The 18,791-nt window shown below is 42.9% G+C and overlaps 1 protein-coding gene across 2 annotated transcripts in view; it reads right to left on the bottom strand.

The window, feature by feature from the left end:
• grm8a (glutamate receptor, metabotropic 8a) overlaps positions 1–18,791 on the bottom strand; it is a 258,297-nt gene that overhangs the window by 51,135 nt on the left and 188,371 nt on the right. For both annotated transcript variants that reach the window (XM_069670739.1, XM_069670740.1), the window contains one exon: positions 10,555–10,758. In XM_069670739.1, coding sequence (XP_069526840.1) covers positions 10,555–10,758 — 204 coding nt within the window. The remainder of the gene's footprint in view (positions 1–10,554; positions 10,759–18,791) is intronic.

Genomic DNA, 18,791 nt, shown 5'->3' with positions numbered 1-18,791 from the left:
AGAAGTGGGGATGATGCCACGGTGGGGACATTTTCCTCACGGTTAATAAACTCACGACACCACCCGATTACACCGGACATAAAAGAAAAAAGTCACACCTCATCTTTCGCATACAGAATGATACATTGTGATCTAAAAACTTGTGTTAAAATCCCAGTAATCAGCGAAAGGACGCTTGCTATGAGAGCACCGCTGTTTCGACCCTCTGTGCATCTGAACGGCGCAGATGAAATCCCGTGTGCACAGTCTCGCTCTCAGTTAGTTTAAGGTTTGACAGTTACTAAAGGTACCGAAGCTTTAAGCTTTAATTTCACAGTGGTTACGCGCTAAACAAGCTTACATACCTACACCTCCGTACAACCCCAAAAAAGGTGCAGGGTTTAGTTTTTTGCCCTCCGTCTCACCTGCAGCTCCTTCCCGCAGTGACACACACACACACACACACACACACACACACACACACGGACTGTTCTCATTCACAAAACAGCAAAGAAATATTTCTATACTCCCAAAAAAGGCAACACGACGGTGGGGGTTGTGGGAGAGTTATGCAATCGGTGGGTGTCTGAACACCATGTAACACTGGTAAAACTGACTACCGTGGCAAGCCTAGAGAAACCACAAGCAGACACCGGAGAACACAAACCAGGGTTCAAACCAGGAACCTTCTTGCTGTGCTGTGACAGTGCTAACCACTGCACCACCGTGCCGCCTTTCAGCAAATACCCCATTTCAGATAGTAGCCCTTTTCAATTGCAAAATGTAGGACGTAAACGAGGAAGACTAAGCGAAAAAGGAAGGGTTAAAGAAAGTGCTATATGGAGGAATACAGGCGGAATATAAGCTGTCAGTCTGCATGGTATATTGACAGTATACTTCTTACCATTATCATTCTGTCTGTTACTTTCTCACCTGACTTAAACTCTATGAATATATGGAGATCCAGCCTGCAGTGGATGTGAATCACTTCTCGTTGAGTGCTCGCTGTCAGTGTGTGCAAGGTGATGCCACCTGTACAAGGTTGGAAATGATGTCAGTAATCTCCTACTTACTACCTGCTGTGTGTAAGTGAGCAGCAGGTAGTAAGTAGGAGATTATGTGCTGATCTGAGGAGTTATGTTCTTGTCTGTAGCGATTTGAAGGCACAAAGCAAGAAAGCCCAGCATGAAAATATGAGGTATTAAGATATCCACATTGTCTGGTGAAGGTTGTGGGTTTGTGAAATAGTTTGACATTCAGTAATTGCATTTTTCTTTATTGCCAAGACCAAAACGAGAGGGTAGATACCACACATGCCTGTGCTTCAGGCATGAGGCCTAGAGAGTCTGAAAGCCATTAGCGTAGCTTAGCATTAAGAACAGAAGAAGTAAGCTTGGGTTTTTCCAACGTTTAAAAAGCTTAAACAAGCGAAATATTGACATGAAAACGGCTAAAAGTTATTGTTGTGGTTAGTAATTTGTCTGTTGAGGGATTTATTGTTGCAGCTCTAAAGCCCATTTTATTCTAATACAAAGTAAGCAAGGAAAAAAGAGAGGTTGACAGCAACATAAAGAGGGCTTTTAAGCAAGGATGGAGTGAAAGTAGATTAGCAATTATTGTCCAATGTTTATGACTTGACAATTGAAATTAAAAAGTTTTGCATCCACATAGGGAAGCCACAGTGACGAGGTCGGTGTTATCGATTACACTGGACATTTAACAAGATGGACATGACTTATGTCGATGTCACAAAGAGCCTGTCTCCATCGTCTCCTTCCAAAGGTTGTCCTGACCCATGAAAGTTTAGCATCCTTGAATTCCTCTGCCCGCTGTACCATTTATTCCTCCACTATCTTTTCTCTGAGTTAAAAGTTTTAGAGTCTGTTCTTCTGTCTTATTTTCTAATGTCACACTATATATTACATAAAAATCATCCTTGCCATTGTTTTATGTCATTTTCTCTCTTCTCAAGGTCATCATGCCCTGGTTGAGCTTGATATATTCCATTCAGCACATTGTCTTTGTCACTTTCCATCCCTTTTCTTTCTTTTTAAACTCACTTTAGCTCGTCAGATAGTCATTAAGCATTTTATACTGCCCTGGGTTCATCTCTGTTTTACTTTTCTTGGCCAATTTCTTCTCAATATGTTACCTTGTTCATCTTGCTTTGTTATTTTTTCACATGCTCTGTTCTTCCTGCCAACAACTTTTTTGTATTTTCCATGCCAGCTGATCGTCCTTTTTCTCCATCCAAAGCCTTGGATTCAATTTCAATCCAATTCAACTCAAGTCAGGATGCCTTATTGGCATTACTGTCAGGTGAACAATACTGCCAAAGCGTCAAGGATATGGTTCAATATTATGAGAGAAGTATTAATAATGTTGAGAGGTTATAAAGCTCTTTGAAATGTGAATAGACAAGAGTTAAACTTGCCAAATTCAGTGTTGCTTAATTCATTAAAACCTCCTTCAGTTGAACAGTGACAACATATTTTCCATTGGCTGCATGGTTTATTGTATCTCCATGCCAATTAGTGCTCACTGAGATCTGTCTCTGCTTACTATCTCTGACGGTAGAGATTTGCTGCTTGTAGCAGATAACATTGTAGTCTAATTTGGCATTTAGTTTCTTTCTTACCAGTGTTCGACATACTTTTGCTTATGTTACATTCATTTTTTGTCTGCTCTGATTGGTGTATTGAGAGCTCTGTTTTCGTGAGGATCTTGAGGGTCTCTAAGAGGGTTAGCATTGCCATCGGCTGACATAGGGCACTACTTTTTGGGCTCCACTCTTGGGTTTGGAGGACTATAGAGAGGATGGGGTGTAGAATTTTTATGTTGTTCTTTGAATGAAAATAAAAAGCCAAATTCTGCTGTACATCTCGTATTATCTAGTCTTCACTTATCTAGGTCTTCAGACCATTCAAAGTGCTTTTACACTACACACTAATGGCAGAGGCTGCTATGCAAATCTGCCCATCAGGATTTAACTAACCACATTTACACACATCCACACACCTGCTATGCCTTCGGGGTTATGCCTTCAGGGGGCTTTCACATTAGGGACCAGGGCCTGGATCCGAGTACACTTGACCCTAAAGTCCAGTTCATTTGATTAGTGTGAACACTGTGTACCGTACTCAGGCACAGTTCATTGATTCGTGCCCGGGTCCACTTGAAAAGGTGATCTTGAGTACAGTTCATGTGTACTTGACGTACGAATCAGGTGTGAAAGCTAACCGAACCAAACCACGGAAGTGGACTGGTTTTAATAACATCTCCTTCAAAATCTGCATATGCGCGCAGCACCATTGATCTCATCCTCTGAACTGCACGGCATGGCTGATACCGTAGGAATGTAGGTGAGAGGGTCGTTCTTGAGATTCTCTCCAAAATATGAATAATAGCAGGCATAGTGCGAAGGTCGGCTCCATTGTATGGTCTTGGGATCATCAGTTCACACGCTTTTCTACACTGGAACGACAACATAAACAATGTTCCGTAGTTGATGGTACTCTTCTTCTTCTCCTTGATTTTGAGGTGCATTACCGCCACCTTCTACTTCGGAGTCCTACCGCTAGTGTACTCGGGTACTGAACGAAATTATTAATGTGAAAGCTGACCGGCGGAGAAGAGGAGAGGGGGGGCAACCATACTCGGGTAAGGTATGAAGCAATCGTACCTCATGTGAGAACGCCCTCAGTGTCTTGGCCAATGACTGCAGGAGACTGCAGCAGCAGGGGATCGAACTACCAACCTTCCAATCAAAAGACAACCGACTCTACTATTGTAGAGTGTAAAGTTGCTACTGGATGTTTGTCCCAACGGGTAAAGCATTACTTCATACCGTTCATTACAGAATAGGCTGGATGACACTATCAAATATTTGAAGGCAGATTTAAATTGGAATGTAGAGATCTTTTAATTGCTCTCTTTAGATCTCTTTTGATCCGATTCTCTTCCACCTTTCCCTCGGCTCTTCTCAACAAGTTCTTCCCGACAAGTTCATTAAGCCCCAAGCATACCGTCTATTCCCATAACCCCTCTGTCTCTTTTACCTCCCTTCCTCTCTCCAAGATCATTAACGCCTGGTCAAGTTCAACTCCTTCAAGCAAGTAACTCCTCCACTTCTGTCCTCTACTCTCTGGCTCTCTGAGGTCGTTGTAAGCGAGTGAGCTCCATCATGCCCATGCTGGTTGGTCCTCTCATTCACTCATCCTTCTCTCATTACCACAATCCCGCCCTCCTTTTCTCTATCTCTCTCTCCCGCCAAGGTTGAGCAGCCAGGTATAGAGTTCATCATCTCAAAGTCAAGCTGCTCTAATTAGTGTAAGTCTGTTCCCATGGCGGTGTCCATCTTGTCTCCTTGCAGGAGATCTCACCTGACAGAGATGAGATCACAATGTGTTTTCTTGCGTGACAAACACACACAAACTCACCATGACTGCATATATACCTGTGTGAAAGACAAACCTTTGGCATATTGAGGTGGACTTAAACTCTAGCTCAGTTTTCTTCTTCTTCTTCATGGCATTGAACTTTCCAAAGAAAGTTGTGCAATTTGTTTTTCAAATACCAGCAAGAAAAGTTTGACGGTTTTTACTTTTGTTCTCAGAAATTTGAAATGAAAATTTGAGAATCCACTCAAAACCTAATAGGCTTAAGAAAACATGCCCAAGCTGTAGCCTTCAGTTGATGAGTCAATTCCTTTAGAGAGTCGGAGTGATGGGAGAGAGAAAGGCCGACTAAGTCAGACAGAAAGCTTAGAATAGAGAGGGGGGGGAGGTGGAAGGGGGAGACAATGGAGAGAGTGAGGCAGAAGAGGGAGGTGACAACTGAAGGACGGAGACATGACAGGGAGAGAGAGAAACGGTGAAGGATAGTACAGCAACAAGAGAGGCAGACTAGTGATGCAGCAAGGAACATTAGCACTTTGTCATGTATTTAAAACCCAGCAGAGCCAGGAGAATGTGTACAGGGCAGATTATTTTGTGTGGGGGCGAACGCGACGTGTGTTCTGGTTTGACAAGAAGAGTTTATGATTATTTTGCTTTCACTTTGTTGCACTTCCAGGAGTTCTGTTCAATTTAAGTGCTCTAAACTGTTGCAAATATATAGCCCGCCTCGTATTTTGTGCATTTTTGTGCAGGCGGTTTGTATTTTCATAAACTGTGTCGGATTAGTTTCGGCCGAGGTTATAAAATATGGACTAGAAAATGTAGTGAGCATTAGGAATTTGGAGTCAAGGTTGCCTCAGGATCTTTTGAAAGCAGGTTTTAATCATGCAGACATCTCTGATTCAAGAGATAGTATCATATCTTTTCATCTTTTCTTGTACTTTGATTGCTGATTGCTCTGCCCACTGCAGCGTGACGTTCGAGTCTGTTGACTAAAGCTCCCTTTCTCTCTTTAGTGACAGTCCTTGATGGATGAGGACGGTTCAGATTCTCACTCAGACTCCCGATATAAAGCTCGGATTCCATTACTCATAATGGCCTTGGTGTGTGCGTGTTGGTTTTTTTTATGTTTGTGAATGTGTGTGTTTGCCTGGATAAGCCAATAAACTCGGAGAAATAAGAGCTGGACAGCGTGGTGTGTCATTAGGGCTTCGGGGTTTGTTTCTTTACTTGTTCTGCAATGCAGCAGCCTGTTGTTTGTGTGTCTATCTGCAGTGTTTCTGGGGTAATTCAAAGTGCTAGTTTAAGACATCATTAGGGATGGCTATAGAGGGGTGGTATTTTTGGGTGCAGGTACATGATTATCAGACACCTTGATAAAGACATGTCTTTATGTTTACGCACCAAATAATGGAGAGTAGTAACGATAAGAGCGTAGATAAATGTCGGTATCGATAAGCAGTATTGGTATCGATACCGGTATCAATAAAACCCTAACGATACACATCCCTATTCTTTCTTTTGAAATTGTCACAGGGGATAAAACCTAAGAAGTGGATGTAGACTCTTGAAGCCAATGAGGAAGTGCCTTAAACCTGCATTCTTCCAAATGTCCAGCAGGGGGCGACTGCACTGGATACAAAAATAACTCAGATGGACAGTCCATTTATTGCCTCAATAAATATTTTGCTTATAAGTTTACAGTCTGAATCGCTAGTTTTAAGTGTTCCTAAATATAGATTAACGTTCACTATAAAAGTCATGGTTCCATTAAGAGTAAAACTGACGATAAAGCAGGGTATGCTTTTGGGCGTGGCTACCTGTGATTGACAGATTGCCACCACAGCGACCTGTCGATCAGGACGTAGAGATGCAGCAATGAGTCCACTTTTCCAAATATGGTTATTTAAAGTTACAAAAAACCAAGATGGCTGCTCCAAAAACTTGAGGCTTGGGTGACATTGCTGAGGCCACTTCTACTTCTTTTACAGAGTCAATGGAAGGATCCAATTATTAGCATCAATCAAAGTTTTGAAGACGAGGAAGTCTTTGAAATGCCAATTTTGTTGGATGGGACGTCCTCCTTTTAAATACAGGAGTTAAACACTTTCTAATTAGCCCTTAATCTCTTTCCTTGTCTTCTTATCTTCCCTGTCTTCATCTTTTATTTCTTTCTGTAACTCTCCCGTTTGGCTTCTCTCTCTAAGTTATGTTGGCTTGGGACAGGTCCAAAAGAACATCAGCCAGTGCCTTTAACAACTTAAAATTATCCCCTCCCTCCGGCTCTTTCTCGTTCTGTAATGCGGCTGCTGAAAGGTGAATTGGTATGGATCCAGAAAGAGCACCGAGGAGGGGAATCCACGCTCCAGCAACTTTGACTTATTCTCCCCCTCTATGTGCCACAAACAGAAGGAATGAGAAAGAAAGAGCTGCCTCAATCTTCGCCCCTTTTCTTCTTTCAATGTCACATCGACCTGAAACAGATCGATAACAATACTGCTTTTCATTGGACGGCACAAATACACCGCAGCGTTAAAACGTACAACATATAAAGAAGCCGGTTTAAAAGCTTTAAATCTTGCAGGAGTCTATTGATGTAAACAAACCAGATAAGAGTAACGACGACAAAAAGCCCTCCAACAAACACAATCATTCTTCTTCGGCCCCCACGGAGGCCTTTTAAACATTTAAGGACAAAGAAGCAGAGACAAAGTATCCAAGGTTTCTACGGAGACAAAAAAGTTTGAAAATCCTAACTTTGATAACATTTGAAAGAGCATGTTTAAGTGGTTAACTGTTAAATGAAACAGCCCAAATTTACCAACCTTGGTTCCTTTTTAAACTTTACTGTTCTTAATCACGTCCACACTTTGTAGTGGAAAATAAAAAGATGAAGGTATTAAGCCCCCGCTGTTTTTCTGCTGCAAAATTCACTCCACGTGGATTTTATCAGGTTTCTTTCAGATCTGTGTTTTATCACTTTGCAAACAAATGAAGTCACTACATTTAAGAAAAGTTTTTCGGGGTTGGAGGAACAATAATTCAAGGGAGGCATCGAGTCGAAAAAGTCAAAGCAACAAATCACTGAGGAAAGGAAAGAAGAAGTCTGTGGGAAACGACCCGGGAGGGACACATCCGTTTCATTATTTACTGGTAGAGGTGAACAGGAGATTTAGAAAAGTAGACAGAAAGATATTATGATTGTCCTGATTTATGGTAACTGATGTTTGACTGGTATGAATGCATCAGATGACACGAGTCAAAGAGATGTCAGAATAAACTACCAACATTACTTGGCGCTGCACAGACAAGCAAATCCATTGCCTCTTGCATCTTCAGTATCGGTGTTAAAGGACCAATCGTGTTTATGTTTTAGCCAATTAGATTGGCTAGACCAGGTTGATGCATCCACGTCCTCTTATTCCAGTGGTTAGCAAACCTTTTCTGCAGGGTCCTCCTTTGGTAGATGAAAATATTTCCAAGCCCCCCCTACCAGCTATCAGAGGGATGCTGCTCCTCGATATCTTTTGATATATCATAAATGCGCCTCGTAATGGTTTTGTTGACAGAGAGATAGCCTTAAGTTTGCTACCTGTTGCTTCATCAACCACAGGTGTAACCACAACTCCTCTTTAGTGTGCAGCTTTTTACATGAAGCAACATTGTAAGCTACTTTATAAGGAGGCGAGTGGAGCATGTGATGGCACAGATGCAACTTTAGTAAAGCCACTCTGTTGGGCACAGCAGTCGACTATAGTGCTGGACCATAAATTGTTTAACAAATGCAATAGTGATGTGTGCATGTGCATTGGTCATCGCAGGCTAATACTAAAGCTAATATTTTGAGGTATAACAACACTGTGGTCTCATTCATTACCCACCGCCCTTGTGCCGGAGTCGAAAAGTGCCCTTTATTGAAATGTTTTAATGAATTCCATCAAATATAAAGACGGAAATGTAAAGTAATGTCCATGAAAAATATGCCTTTTGAGTTTAGGAAGTACTTGCCATTCCTCATCTCACCCCCTCCCAAATGATTTTGTCTCAATCAATCGATTAACTTTTCAACGTGTCGTGACAAGCACACATCACTCCCCCACAGTTTGGTTACAAAACAACACTTACTTTTTATGTTATCCATTAACAAGACTAGGTCAAAACCTAGTATGTGGCTGACCGCATCAGGTCAGTGTGCGCTTTTGCGGGCAATGTGTTACAAGGACTGTCCTTATGAGGCCAATAACAACGTGTTTGAAAGCAGGTGCGCGCTGTGGACGTACGTTAGGACAGTGGACGAGCAGCGGACGAGCAGCCCTGCCTACTCCCCGAACAAAGTATCCAGAGCTGTATAGACAGAGAGTCACGCCAGTGGAGGTCCAATATGCTCCATGATCTGCCATTGCGATGTTGCAACTCTCTCTCTAGGGCTCTGTAAGTACCATCACTCACTCACTCACTCATTCACTCACTCAGTCAGTCACATACAGACCCATGTGTAGGGCTGACCCCGGCGGTCAGAACGATTAAGTAGGTCAGTAGGACTTGGCTGTAATTTCCTCATTATGAGCCTCTATAGTCTGTACTCGCTAGCAATCATGCTCGTCTAATTTTCATTAAAACAACGTTTTCACGGTCAACTAGGGCAACTTACAAATATGCAATTAATTACTGGAGCAGGTAGTTACATTTTGCATAGTCATCCCCTCTCTTTGTAGACATTTTTTGTGATGTGTAAAAGTGTATTATTGTTTGGGCATGTCACAGTTGCACTGCATTACTTTCATGAAAACATGTCAGATCTGTTGTTTCCTCGTGGAATAATGTGGTTCAGTAGAATATACAGTTCCCATGTTATCGGCATGATGCGTGATTATGGATGGCGGCGGTGTGACGACATCAGGGTGGGAATGAGTGCATGTCGGTGGGGCAAGTGCCCTTTGTTTTCGCTGGAGCCCGTGCCCCCCAAAATGTCTGTGCACGGCTCTGCCCACTGCTGTACAGGTGCACCGTTGTTTTAGTAGTTGTGACGGTTGGGAATCACCGCCTCATTCCAAGATTCTTATTGTATTTTCAGAACATACAACAGGAGAGTCGTGTAAGGTGAGCGATTAATTATTCATGTTTTACTCATTTAAGACTTTGATGTCTTTCATCAGTGAATAATGCATCTACTGGGATCTGAGATCAATGTACATGTGACGCAGAGAACATTAAAAAGGCAAGCAGCTTCTTGTGCAGTGCACTACAAATCCAGCCTGTACTGTGGTGATGCTCTTATAAGGACTTTCTGCAGAGCAATCCAAAGGTATCATGGGCGTATGACTCATTTGCATGGCAGGAACCTGTTGGAAACCCTTCAGCTCTTTCTAATCTAATGTTCCTTCAAAGTACTGCCAGCTTAAGCGGCAGGGCATCTCGTGAGGAGCAACTCTCAGTAAGAGCAAAGTGTTCAGTGATTCATCGGGGTATAAAGTTTGTGACCTTGTGGTTGTGGGATGATTTCTCCTCCCCCTCCAGGGCGGCAATAACGGAGAAACACGTCTGAGGAACAAACCTGCTGTAGCCGCGTGAGAGAGCAATCAGCGCCTGCCTGTGAATTGGTTTCTGACACTTCCAGCGATGACGGACAGAGATAGCTCAGGAAACAACAACCGCTGAGACGTTCCCGCACAGACACATTCGCGCTATTTCAATCACAGATCTGAAACGGAATCAGACGAGCATTTCTGTAATGCTCGCAACAAAACTCCCTGTCTCTACCTCTTGTTTTCTTCTCTATCCTGTATGTATTCAATCTCATACTTGACAGATGAACACAGGAAATGGAAAGCAGGCAGAAAAGCAGGTACAGGCAGAGGGGAAAGCTTGACTTAATTATAAAGGTGAAATGCAACATGACTTGTATGTATGATGAGGATAAGACAAATTAGACGAGGAGCTGGGCTTAGCGTTTCTTAAGTATGAGCTGAATTACTCAAGTCAGGGAGGATAAACACTACAGGATTACTGCACCGTATCTAAGCAGTTGAATGCTAGAATATGTCCTTATTTAGCTGTTGTTCTGAGGGAATCGCTGAGAATTCTGCAAACTAATTGTTCACTATGTGTATGCTGAAAGCCATGAGAAAAGATGTGTCAAATGGAGCAACCTCTGTAGGCAAAAACCAGCTTGACTCACCGTTGAAGTTGACAGCGCGAATGTAGCTGAGCAGCTCCTTGCCGTCGATGTTGCTGGCCATGCGCGGGCAGAGGCCCGGGTATCCGTAGCAGAGCTCCCGGTGCATGCGGTGCAGAGCGTGGGCCATGGCGTACACGGCGTCCATCACAAACTGGACCTTCCCTTCTTGCTCGTAGCTGGAGTCACGGCCGACTTTTTCCAAACCTGAGGGACGAAGAGGGGAAAGGACGATAATTTGGTGGACGTACTGCAAAGAACACAATGAGGTCGCTCGAAAAAACTATGTAAAATAAGGTGATTGTATATCAATCCTACGAGGGGAACTTGGGATATACAATAACCCAAATAGGGGAAAAAAATTCTAAAGAACTCTAATGGCGCTTTCACACCTGACAGCTTTGGTCCGGACTTTCGGACTTTAATCTGAACGTCCGGTTCATGTGAACACGCAATCGAACTCTGGTGCGGACCAAACAACCGTACTATGGTCTGCTAGTAAAGACGGGTCTCAGTCTGTTTCCAAACGAACCACGGTCCGGTTCGATTCAACATAATCAGACTTTAAAGTAGGACCAAATACAGGAAGCAAACAAAAACACTGTGCATTGTGGGTTGGTAACGGGTGCTGACACTGGCAGAGACAGCCACGCAGCCAGGCAGCAAGATGAGTAGAGGACAGATGTGGGGGAGGGCAGAGGAAATAGAAATATGGGCTGACCAGACAATTTTACAAATGCTTGTTGAAACGTACAAAAACACGGAGGTGTTCAAACTGTTCAGTGACAAACTAGAGGAGAGTGGAACTGATCGAACTGTGGAACAATGTCAGTTAAATGAAACAAAAAACTCTAAAGTCCGTGATCTCTGTGCTCTTTGTCTTTGTTTACTTTAGGGAGTTTTTCCACGTGGAAATTCTGACCAATCAGAGAGCAGTTTCCTCATGCATCAAAACTTTTGGTACCGCTGGTAAAAGCTGCCATGTATCATTTTAGCTCGACCAATACTTGTTGGGCAGCTGGCTTCAAACCTCCAGCAGGCCTACACCTCAACTGACAACTGAGGAGCTTCTACACCCTGCTGTTAAACAGAAAGCTCCTCCTTCAGACGAACCAAACTTAGTACATAACCAATTAAGACAGTCGAGAAACATTTCATTGTAAAAGTTATAAAAACAACTTAAAATCTTCATTCTCATTGTCCTTTATAGAAATATTCACTAAAATAGGTTGTTTTCCGTTGATTAAGAAGAGTATTCCCTTAAACAATTAAATCCCCCCTTTGTGCTCTTATCTACATGGTACAGTCCAAGTTCCATCTGCCTTAAAACCCTTTGGATGCTCTCACTTCCTGTTTGGACCCATGACTAACAGGTAGTATGGATGTGAGCTCATAAAACAAATGTCAGTTTATGTCGAATATAACCAATAAAGTTATTCAAACTACCTGAAATTAACATTGTTAGCTCGTTAGCATGCTGCAGTGTTCACGCATGTGCTTTGTATGCTAAAGCAACTTAGCCAAAGAGGTCTACTTCCTATTTGTTAGAAGGATTCAATAAGTGTGCATTAGCATTGTGACACATGCTACATTTATTTTAGGGGGCATTTTAAATTAGAGGCACATTCTAGGTAAGAAAAGCAAAGATAACCAAGCTACACTAAATGTAAGCACTGTGTACCAATGAGAACAAAGACATACAGTAAGAGCAGAACAAGAGGCAGAAAGCAGGTAGAGGTTGTCTGAGGGACAGTTTAAAAATAGATGAAAGAAAAGCCAACAGGTAAAAAAAGAAGTGAGTAAAACTTTAAAGAGGGAGATGAAAACACATAAAAGGAACCTGTGCGAGACAGGTTGACCATCAGACAGGTAGCAGGGCACTCCGCCTGACAATGACAAATAACTCCTCGGAATCCATTCTCACCCTGGTAGCAAAGTAACAGCGGGAAGAACAACATGCTCCTTTTTTTAACATCTTCTGAAACACTGATAATGGCATTTCCTTGTATTGGAGGAAGGTATGAAAGTGTGGAGGAGAGAGAATATACTTCATCCTCTCTCTAACTCCTGTCCAAGGCTGTGTGTTTGGGACTATTTGTATATACAATTATATTCTATACATTTCACCAAATACATTGTGTACGTTTCGCTCATGAAATCAAGCTGCTCTCTCGTGTGTTATTGTCCTTTTGCTAAGCTATGAGGCTTATCTCATTACTGCAGCCTAATTAATTACTGCGCAGTAATGTTTAGGTTCATCAATTGGCAGGAAACAAACGCATATTTGCATTTGGCCTTCATGCTCGTGTGCAGGAACAGTACAAATACACACACAAATAACCTCCCGGATTCATCGAGAGGGTTTTATGTAACGACTCATTAGCATGAGCTAATGCAGAAAGAACGGGGTGAAAGTAGAGCCTCCTTGATGCATTAAGATGGAAATCAGCAATTGATCATGACATTGTTTTATGTGTTTTTCAAAGAGTAGATTTATATTCCGCATCCTGCATCTCTTTCTCGTCTCCGCACACTTTCTGCGGCTTGGCTTTATTCACCCATTTCTTACGAGCAGCAGTCACCTTCAGGCGATGCAAACTGAATCAAACCCCGTCTGGGTTGAGTTGAATTAACAAGACCAGAGGCTCCTCAATCAATATGAGAATCCATACGGAATTAATGGGGTCCTGAGAATGAAATCCAATTCACAGTTAGAGATGCTGTCGGGTGTTTTTGAACGCATGTTTTTTTTGTTGTGTTTTTGTGTGTCAGAAAGACGCTAGTTAGCGTCGTCTCTGTGTCTTGTGGTGCATCCAAGTAGCTAATAAGAATGGTGGACGAATAATAACAAAACTTTAAGTTCCTATAGTATGTGTGCATCGGGGGAGAGGAGGAAAGAGGTTTGCAGAACAAAAAATAAAGCTTGCAGAAGAAAGAAAACTCCCTGTATGCTTGGATCTCTTTCCTCTGTCTCCTGCTCCAGAGGGTTTACACAACACTTCCTCTGCTGCAGCGTTCTCCTTCTCCTTCCTGTTTGCACTCTCTACCTCTTCCCAGTAGAACGCCATTTTTTCCGATTGAAGTGCAACTCTTCCCAGCTCGACCGAAGGTTCAGATCCTCACTTTGTCTGGATGTAACTGTCTGTAGCTTTTGCAGCTGCTTTCCTTGAGCTTATACGGTATTGATTGCATGTGCACGTGCAGGTAGTTGATCCAGGAGGACATGGTTTGAGCAAAAGCGCATGTTGGAAAAACTACCTGCTTAAGTCAGCAGGCTGAGACGAAGGGTCAGAAATTGATTGTTTTGTAGCCCCAGGCGTGAAAAAACAACTTGTTGTCGACACGCTGTTTTGTGTATCGCCGCTTTTAATTTGACATTTCATTAGAAAAGCAGCTGCACAAATGACAGTAACCTTTATTTATCCAGAGAAGACATGCACCTTTTGTCCAACAACCTGCTCCACATTCATAATTCATAATTCATTCACACCTCCGGAGTCGCTGAGAGAAGGGAGAGCGTGTCTCATTTGTTTCTCCGATTCTGGCCACGAGCCCAGTTTTCTGACATTATCTGGATTTAATTGCCTTTATTTTCAAGTCAACAACATTTTTCCTCTTTTAGGCACACATATCTGTTTTTATGATGCCACCTTTTGCTCTTTTTCTCTTCTCTACAAACATACTTTAACCACAGCAGTTTAATAGTGTCAGGCAAATACGTGTCAAACAATACCGCAGAGGCCTCAAAGTTTTTCTTGGCGGTTTGAAACTCTCGTCATGCCCTGAGGTTTCTCCAGTAACAGCCTCCGTCATGTGATTGATGCTACTTAGCCCGAGCAAAACACTCAGAATGCTGAACTGAACCAACCGCTGTGTCTGCTGGAAACAAAAAACCAATAGAGAAGTGCAGCAAGGTGAAGCTAATGCAGCTAACTGACTGGCTAACTGCCTTGATGGATCCAATTGGGAGTCAATTTACTGCTCTTGTCACTAATCTAATGGCGGCCATCGCCGCATAAAGTGTGTGTGGATTTACCATTAATCAAAGAGTTTATGGATGTCTTCCAGCACTTTGATCTATGAAGAGCACCAATTAGAATAGTACAGATCTAGCATTTAAGCTATAGGCTGAAATAATTAAATTGTGCTCTGTGAGGATTAAAGTATTTAAACATATTCGCCTTCTTCTATCTCTCTCGGAGGAATCGTCTGTTATTCTCTGCCAGCAAGATGCTGGAGGAGTGTGTTTTTGGGGAGGAAAGTTTTCAATCTGATGTTAAGATACACTTTAAACATTGGAGTATTTTTAAAGGGGGGTTATTATGTTAATTTCAAGTTTCATATTTCACTCTGTGATACCAGAGGAGTACCTTTGCTCATGGCGGTGCTCTGTGCAGGCCCTCATACAGCCTCTGCCTGAAACGACTCAGTCAGCTCTGTCCCTTTAAGAAACCACGCCCCTATACGCACGCTTTCTTCTGATTGGCCAGCTCTCTGAAGCCTGCCGAGTGGCAGAACTCAGTATTTGAGGCACGCCTCCTACCCTGTGGCCATGTTACGCAGTTGTTGGCAAAGAGTAAACATCACTTTTTCGAATGTTCGTTGCTCTTTGAAAAAGAAACACTGATCGTCACAGCCAAAGAAACACTTTCAGAGCCGTTGAGCAGAGCAGTGGAGTGAAAGAGATTTGCCATGGCAGACTGAGCCACGGGGTGGGCGTGTCCTTGAACTATGCCAGGGGCAAGAAGTTCTGCTGTTTCTCAGGCACATGCCCAAATATAGAGTTCCCGCACTTTGTGACATCACAAAGTGAAGCTTCTGGAGGAGTCTGTCTGAAAGCAAGCGCTCACAGCAGCCAGCAGGGGATTACTCCCACATACTTTTACCTACATGTTTGAAACTTCACCCAGGTTAAGTATGGACATCCAACATTGTAATATAGTATGTCTTAAAATGTGAAACAGTATAATACCCCCTCTTTAAGGAGGGCAAACACACACAACTAGAAATAGCATTGCACAGTGCAGCTTGTTTCTTTATCCATAACAGAACAAGGCCTGAGACTCCTGAGTGAGTATTTTTGCACTGAAATTCAAATCAAAAGATTTGTGTTTGGCTTTGAATGTGATTAGTGTGCTCTGACAATTCAAAGTTAAATCAGTAACTATTCTACAAGCTCTTTTGCACAGGATCATTTCCAGGAGTCTGATTGCCTTTGGGACTCTTAAACTTCTAATATGAAGCCAATCGACTTTACTGCGCTCATGGCCATATGGCTTTTTGTCATAACACTCTCGTAGCCAAGCACTTAAACACACACACACACACACACAGTGCTGATTATGTGCATCATCTGCTGCATCGCTCCCAGTGTGTCAGAGCACAGTGCAGACTGTAGTTAAGACCTGCAATCTCGAAACTACTTCAATGATTATGCTTATATCGCAGTGATTCACAGGAATGTAACATGTCAAAGTTAATATGGATGAATATGGATTTGAGCACCACAGAATTGCTCGTTTGTACAGCAGAAAACAGCAGGCCAAACTGAAACAGACCTTTCTGAATCATCACTATAGCTTCATTTTCCATGAACAACACACTGTGGTTAGCATGAATTCATATGTTGCAATGGATTCGCCAAATGTATGGCAAAGTACAACATGCGACAGAAAGCAGAAGTGGGATATTTGAGTATTTAAATGGTAAATGGTAAATGGATTGTACTTATATAGCGCTTTTCTAGTCTTTGCGACCACTCAAAGCTGCTTTTACACTACATGTCACATTCACCCATTCACACACTGATGGCAGAGGCTGCTACGTAAAGTGCCCAACTGTCAATCAGATATCACATTCATATCTTTGCAATTTGGGGTTCAGTGTCTTGCCCAAGGACACTTCGACATGTAGCCTGAGGGAGCTGGGGATCGAATCTCCGACCTTCCGATTGAAAGATGACCGACTCTACCACTGAGCCACAGCCACCCCTAGAGATAATGATTTTAAAGCTGTGAAGAACTTTCGGTTTGTGTTAATTTTGGCAACACCTGTGGACAAAGCCCTACGGCGTCTCTCTTTGAAGTCAGATGACGTAATATAAAGAGTGCCAAATTTCACTTCGGGTGGAGGGGTTCAAACCCTCACAGGACTTTTATCCAGAAGGGTAAATGTCAATGGTAAATGGATTGCACTTGTATGTGCTTTTCTGGTCTTCCAGCCACTCTAAGAACTTTGCACTACACGCCACATTCACCCATTGAAGAACAAATTAATAGGCAGATGTGCAGATGCCACCAGGCAAGGTCTCAACCTGCCCATTAGGATCTAATCAAATCCACTCCTACACACAATCTTGCACAGATTGTTACGCCTTCGAGAGCAAATTCGGGTTCGGATTTGGGTTCCGTATCTTGCCCAAGGAAGCTCTGAAGAGCAGGGAATAAAACCACTGATTTCTGACGAGTGGATGAATCCCTTCACCACTGAATAACTGCTGCTTGCCAATGCCTACAATGGGCAGCTGAGCATCAGAACTGGGCCACGGAGCAGTGGAAGAAGGTGGTCTGAGAATCACGTTTTCTTTTACATCATGCGGATTGCCGGGTACGTGTGCATGGCACCAGGATATGGCACCAGGATGCACTATGGGAAGCAGGCGGAGGCAGTGTGATGCTTTATGCAATGTCCTGCTGGGAAACCTGCCATTCATGTGGATGCTCCCAGGCCCCACCTTGCAAATTACAGGACTTAAAGGATCTGCTGCTAATGTCTTCATTACACCTTCAGAGCTCGAGTCCATGCCTCGATGGGTCAGGGCTGTTTTGGCAGCAAAAGGGGGTCCTACACAATATAAGGCAGCTGGTCATAATGTTATGGCTGATCTGTAGATCTGGCAAACTCTCTTCTTCCATATAACATGTAGTAATATCCTGCAATGTTTCTGATATCTGGTGTAACTGCTGTGTTTCTGGTGATATTTAGAAATTTAGCTGGTGCTTGATTCTTGCCACAGAACAGGGAGAGAGGGCACTTTAACACACTGCAGTGTGTTTATGCTGTGTTAATAAAGGTTACAAGCTTTTTCATTCACTACTTGAATTGAAACACTAGAACTTGGAGGTCCAATTAAGGGAAACTCAAAGTGAACCTGACAGAGAAATAGTTTTTGTAAGAGAGATCTGAAGAGGGTGTTCTCCAAATGGCCCATTGACAGACGAGTTTGTTTTGACCTTTTAACACTGACCCATAAATATCAGAATCCTGATTGCAGTCATCATTTCTAAGCTCATTACATGAAGCCGGTGCTTATTCCTCATCTTTCCGAACGAGCCAGCATCTTTTTCCCCGACGTATCAGCGCGAGTGCACACTTGTTAGCACTCGACGCTTGTGCGCGCCGCCATTCAAGAGGAAAAGAGCACAACAAAGCGTTGCACTTTAAGCCATAGATCAACGTGTCACGCGATAATGAGAATCTCTCTCTGCCGTTCTTATGAGATGTGAAACGACACGATGCATCATTAATCAGCATCTCGCAAGAAAACGCAATCCTGCCTTGAGACAGTTTAACGGCTGCTGCTGTTATGAGCGCTGCAAACAGGGAAAACACTACTGCCGATGTTTCCTGGGATTGCGTCAGGTGTTGTAACCGGAGCAAAGGGTTGTGTGTGTGTGTGTGTGTGTGTGTGGAGAGTACAATACAATGCAGCTTTTATTGGACTTGTCTGGCCGTCTGCAGAAACAGCTTGTCACTGCAATGAAGCTGCATATAATGTGTGCGTGCAGGTGCAAAAACAGACATATTTAACTAAGACTTGAATACATTAGATTGCAAGACCTGATGCATTGCAGATTTCCTTTTTGTGAGTGTGAAAACAAGCAAAAAGTGGAAGAGATAAACAGAACGCACAGAGATAGATGGACAAAATGCTGTGCGTTAATATGCACCCTGTCTGTCTTGTACATATTAAACTCTATTCCATTTTCCAGCCAGCAGCTGCTAAATTAAATTCTGCCTCTCTGCTCAGTGTTAATGACATCGGAGACCACAGGCAACTTGGTCGGTCGGCTGTTTTTGGGGCGAGGGAGGATTTGCATTGGAAAAAAGAAAAAAAGATGAGTTGAAAAACTGTGAGAGGCAGAAGTACAGATGAAAAGTGACTTTCATGTCTCATAAAAGATCTGCAAGAGCTGCATGAGGACGCAATCATCTCCATATCTGCCTCCGAGTCATTTTCA

Source organism: Semicossyphus pulcher, unplaced genomic scaffold (genome assembly GCF_022749685.1).
Source record: "Semicossyphus pulcher isolate SPU_LCO1_2020_fin unplaced genomic scaffold, fSemPul1.0.p SCAF_20, whole genome shotgun sequence".
Lineage (NCBI taxonomy): Eukaryota > Metazoa > Chordata > Actinopteri > Labriformes > Labridae > Semicossyphus > Semicossyphus pulcher.
This window is presented reverse-complemented; position numbering and strand designations above follow the sequence as displayed.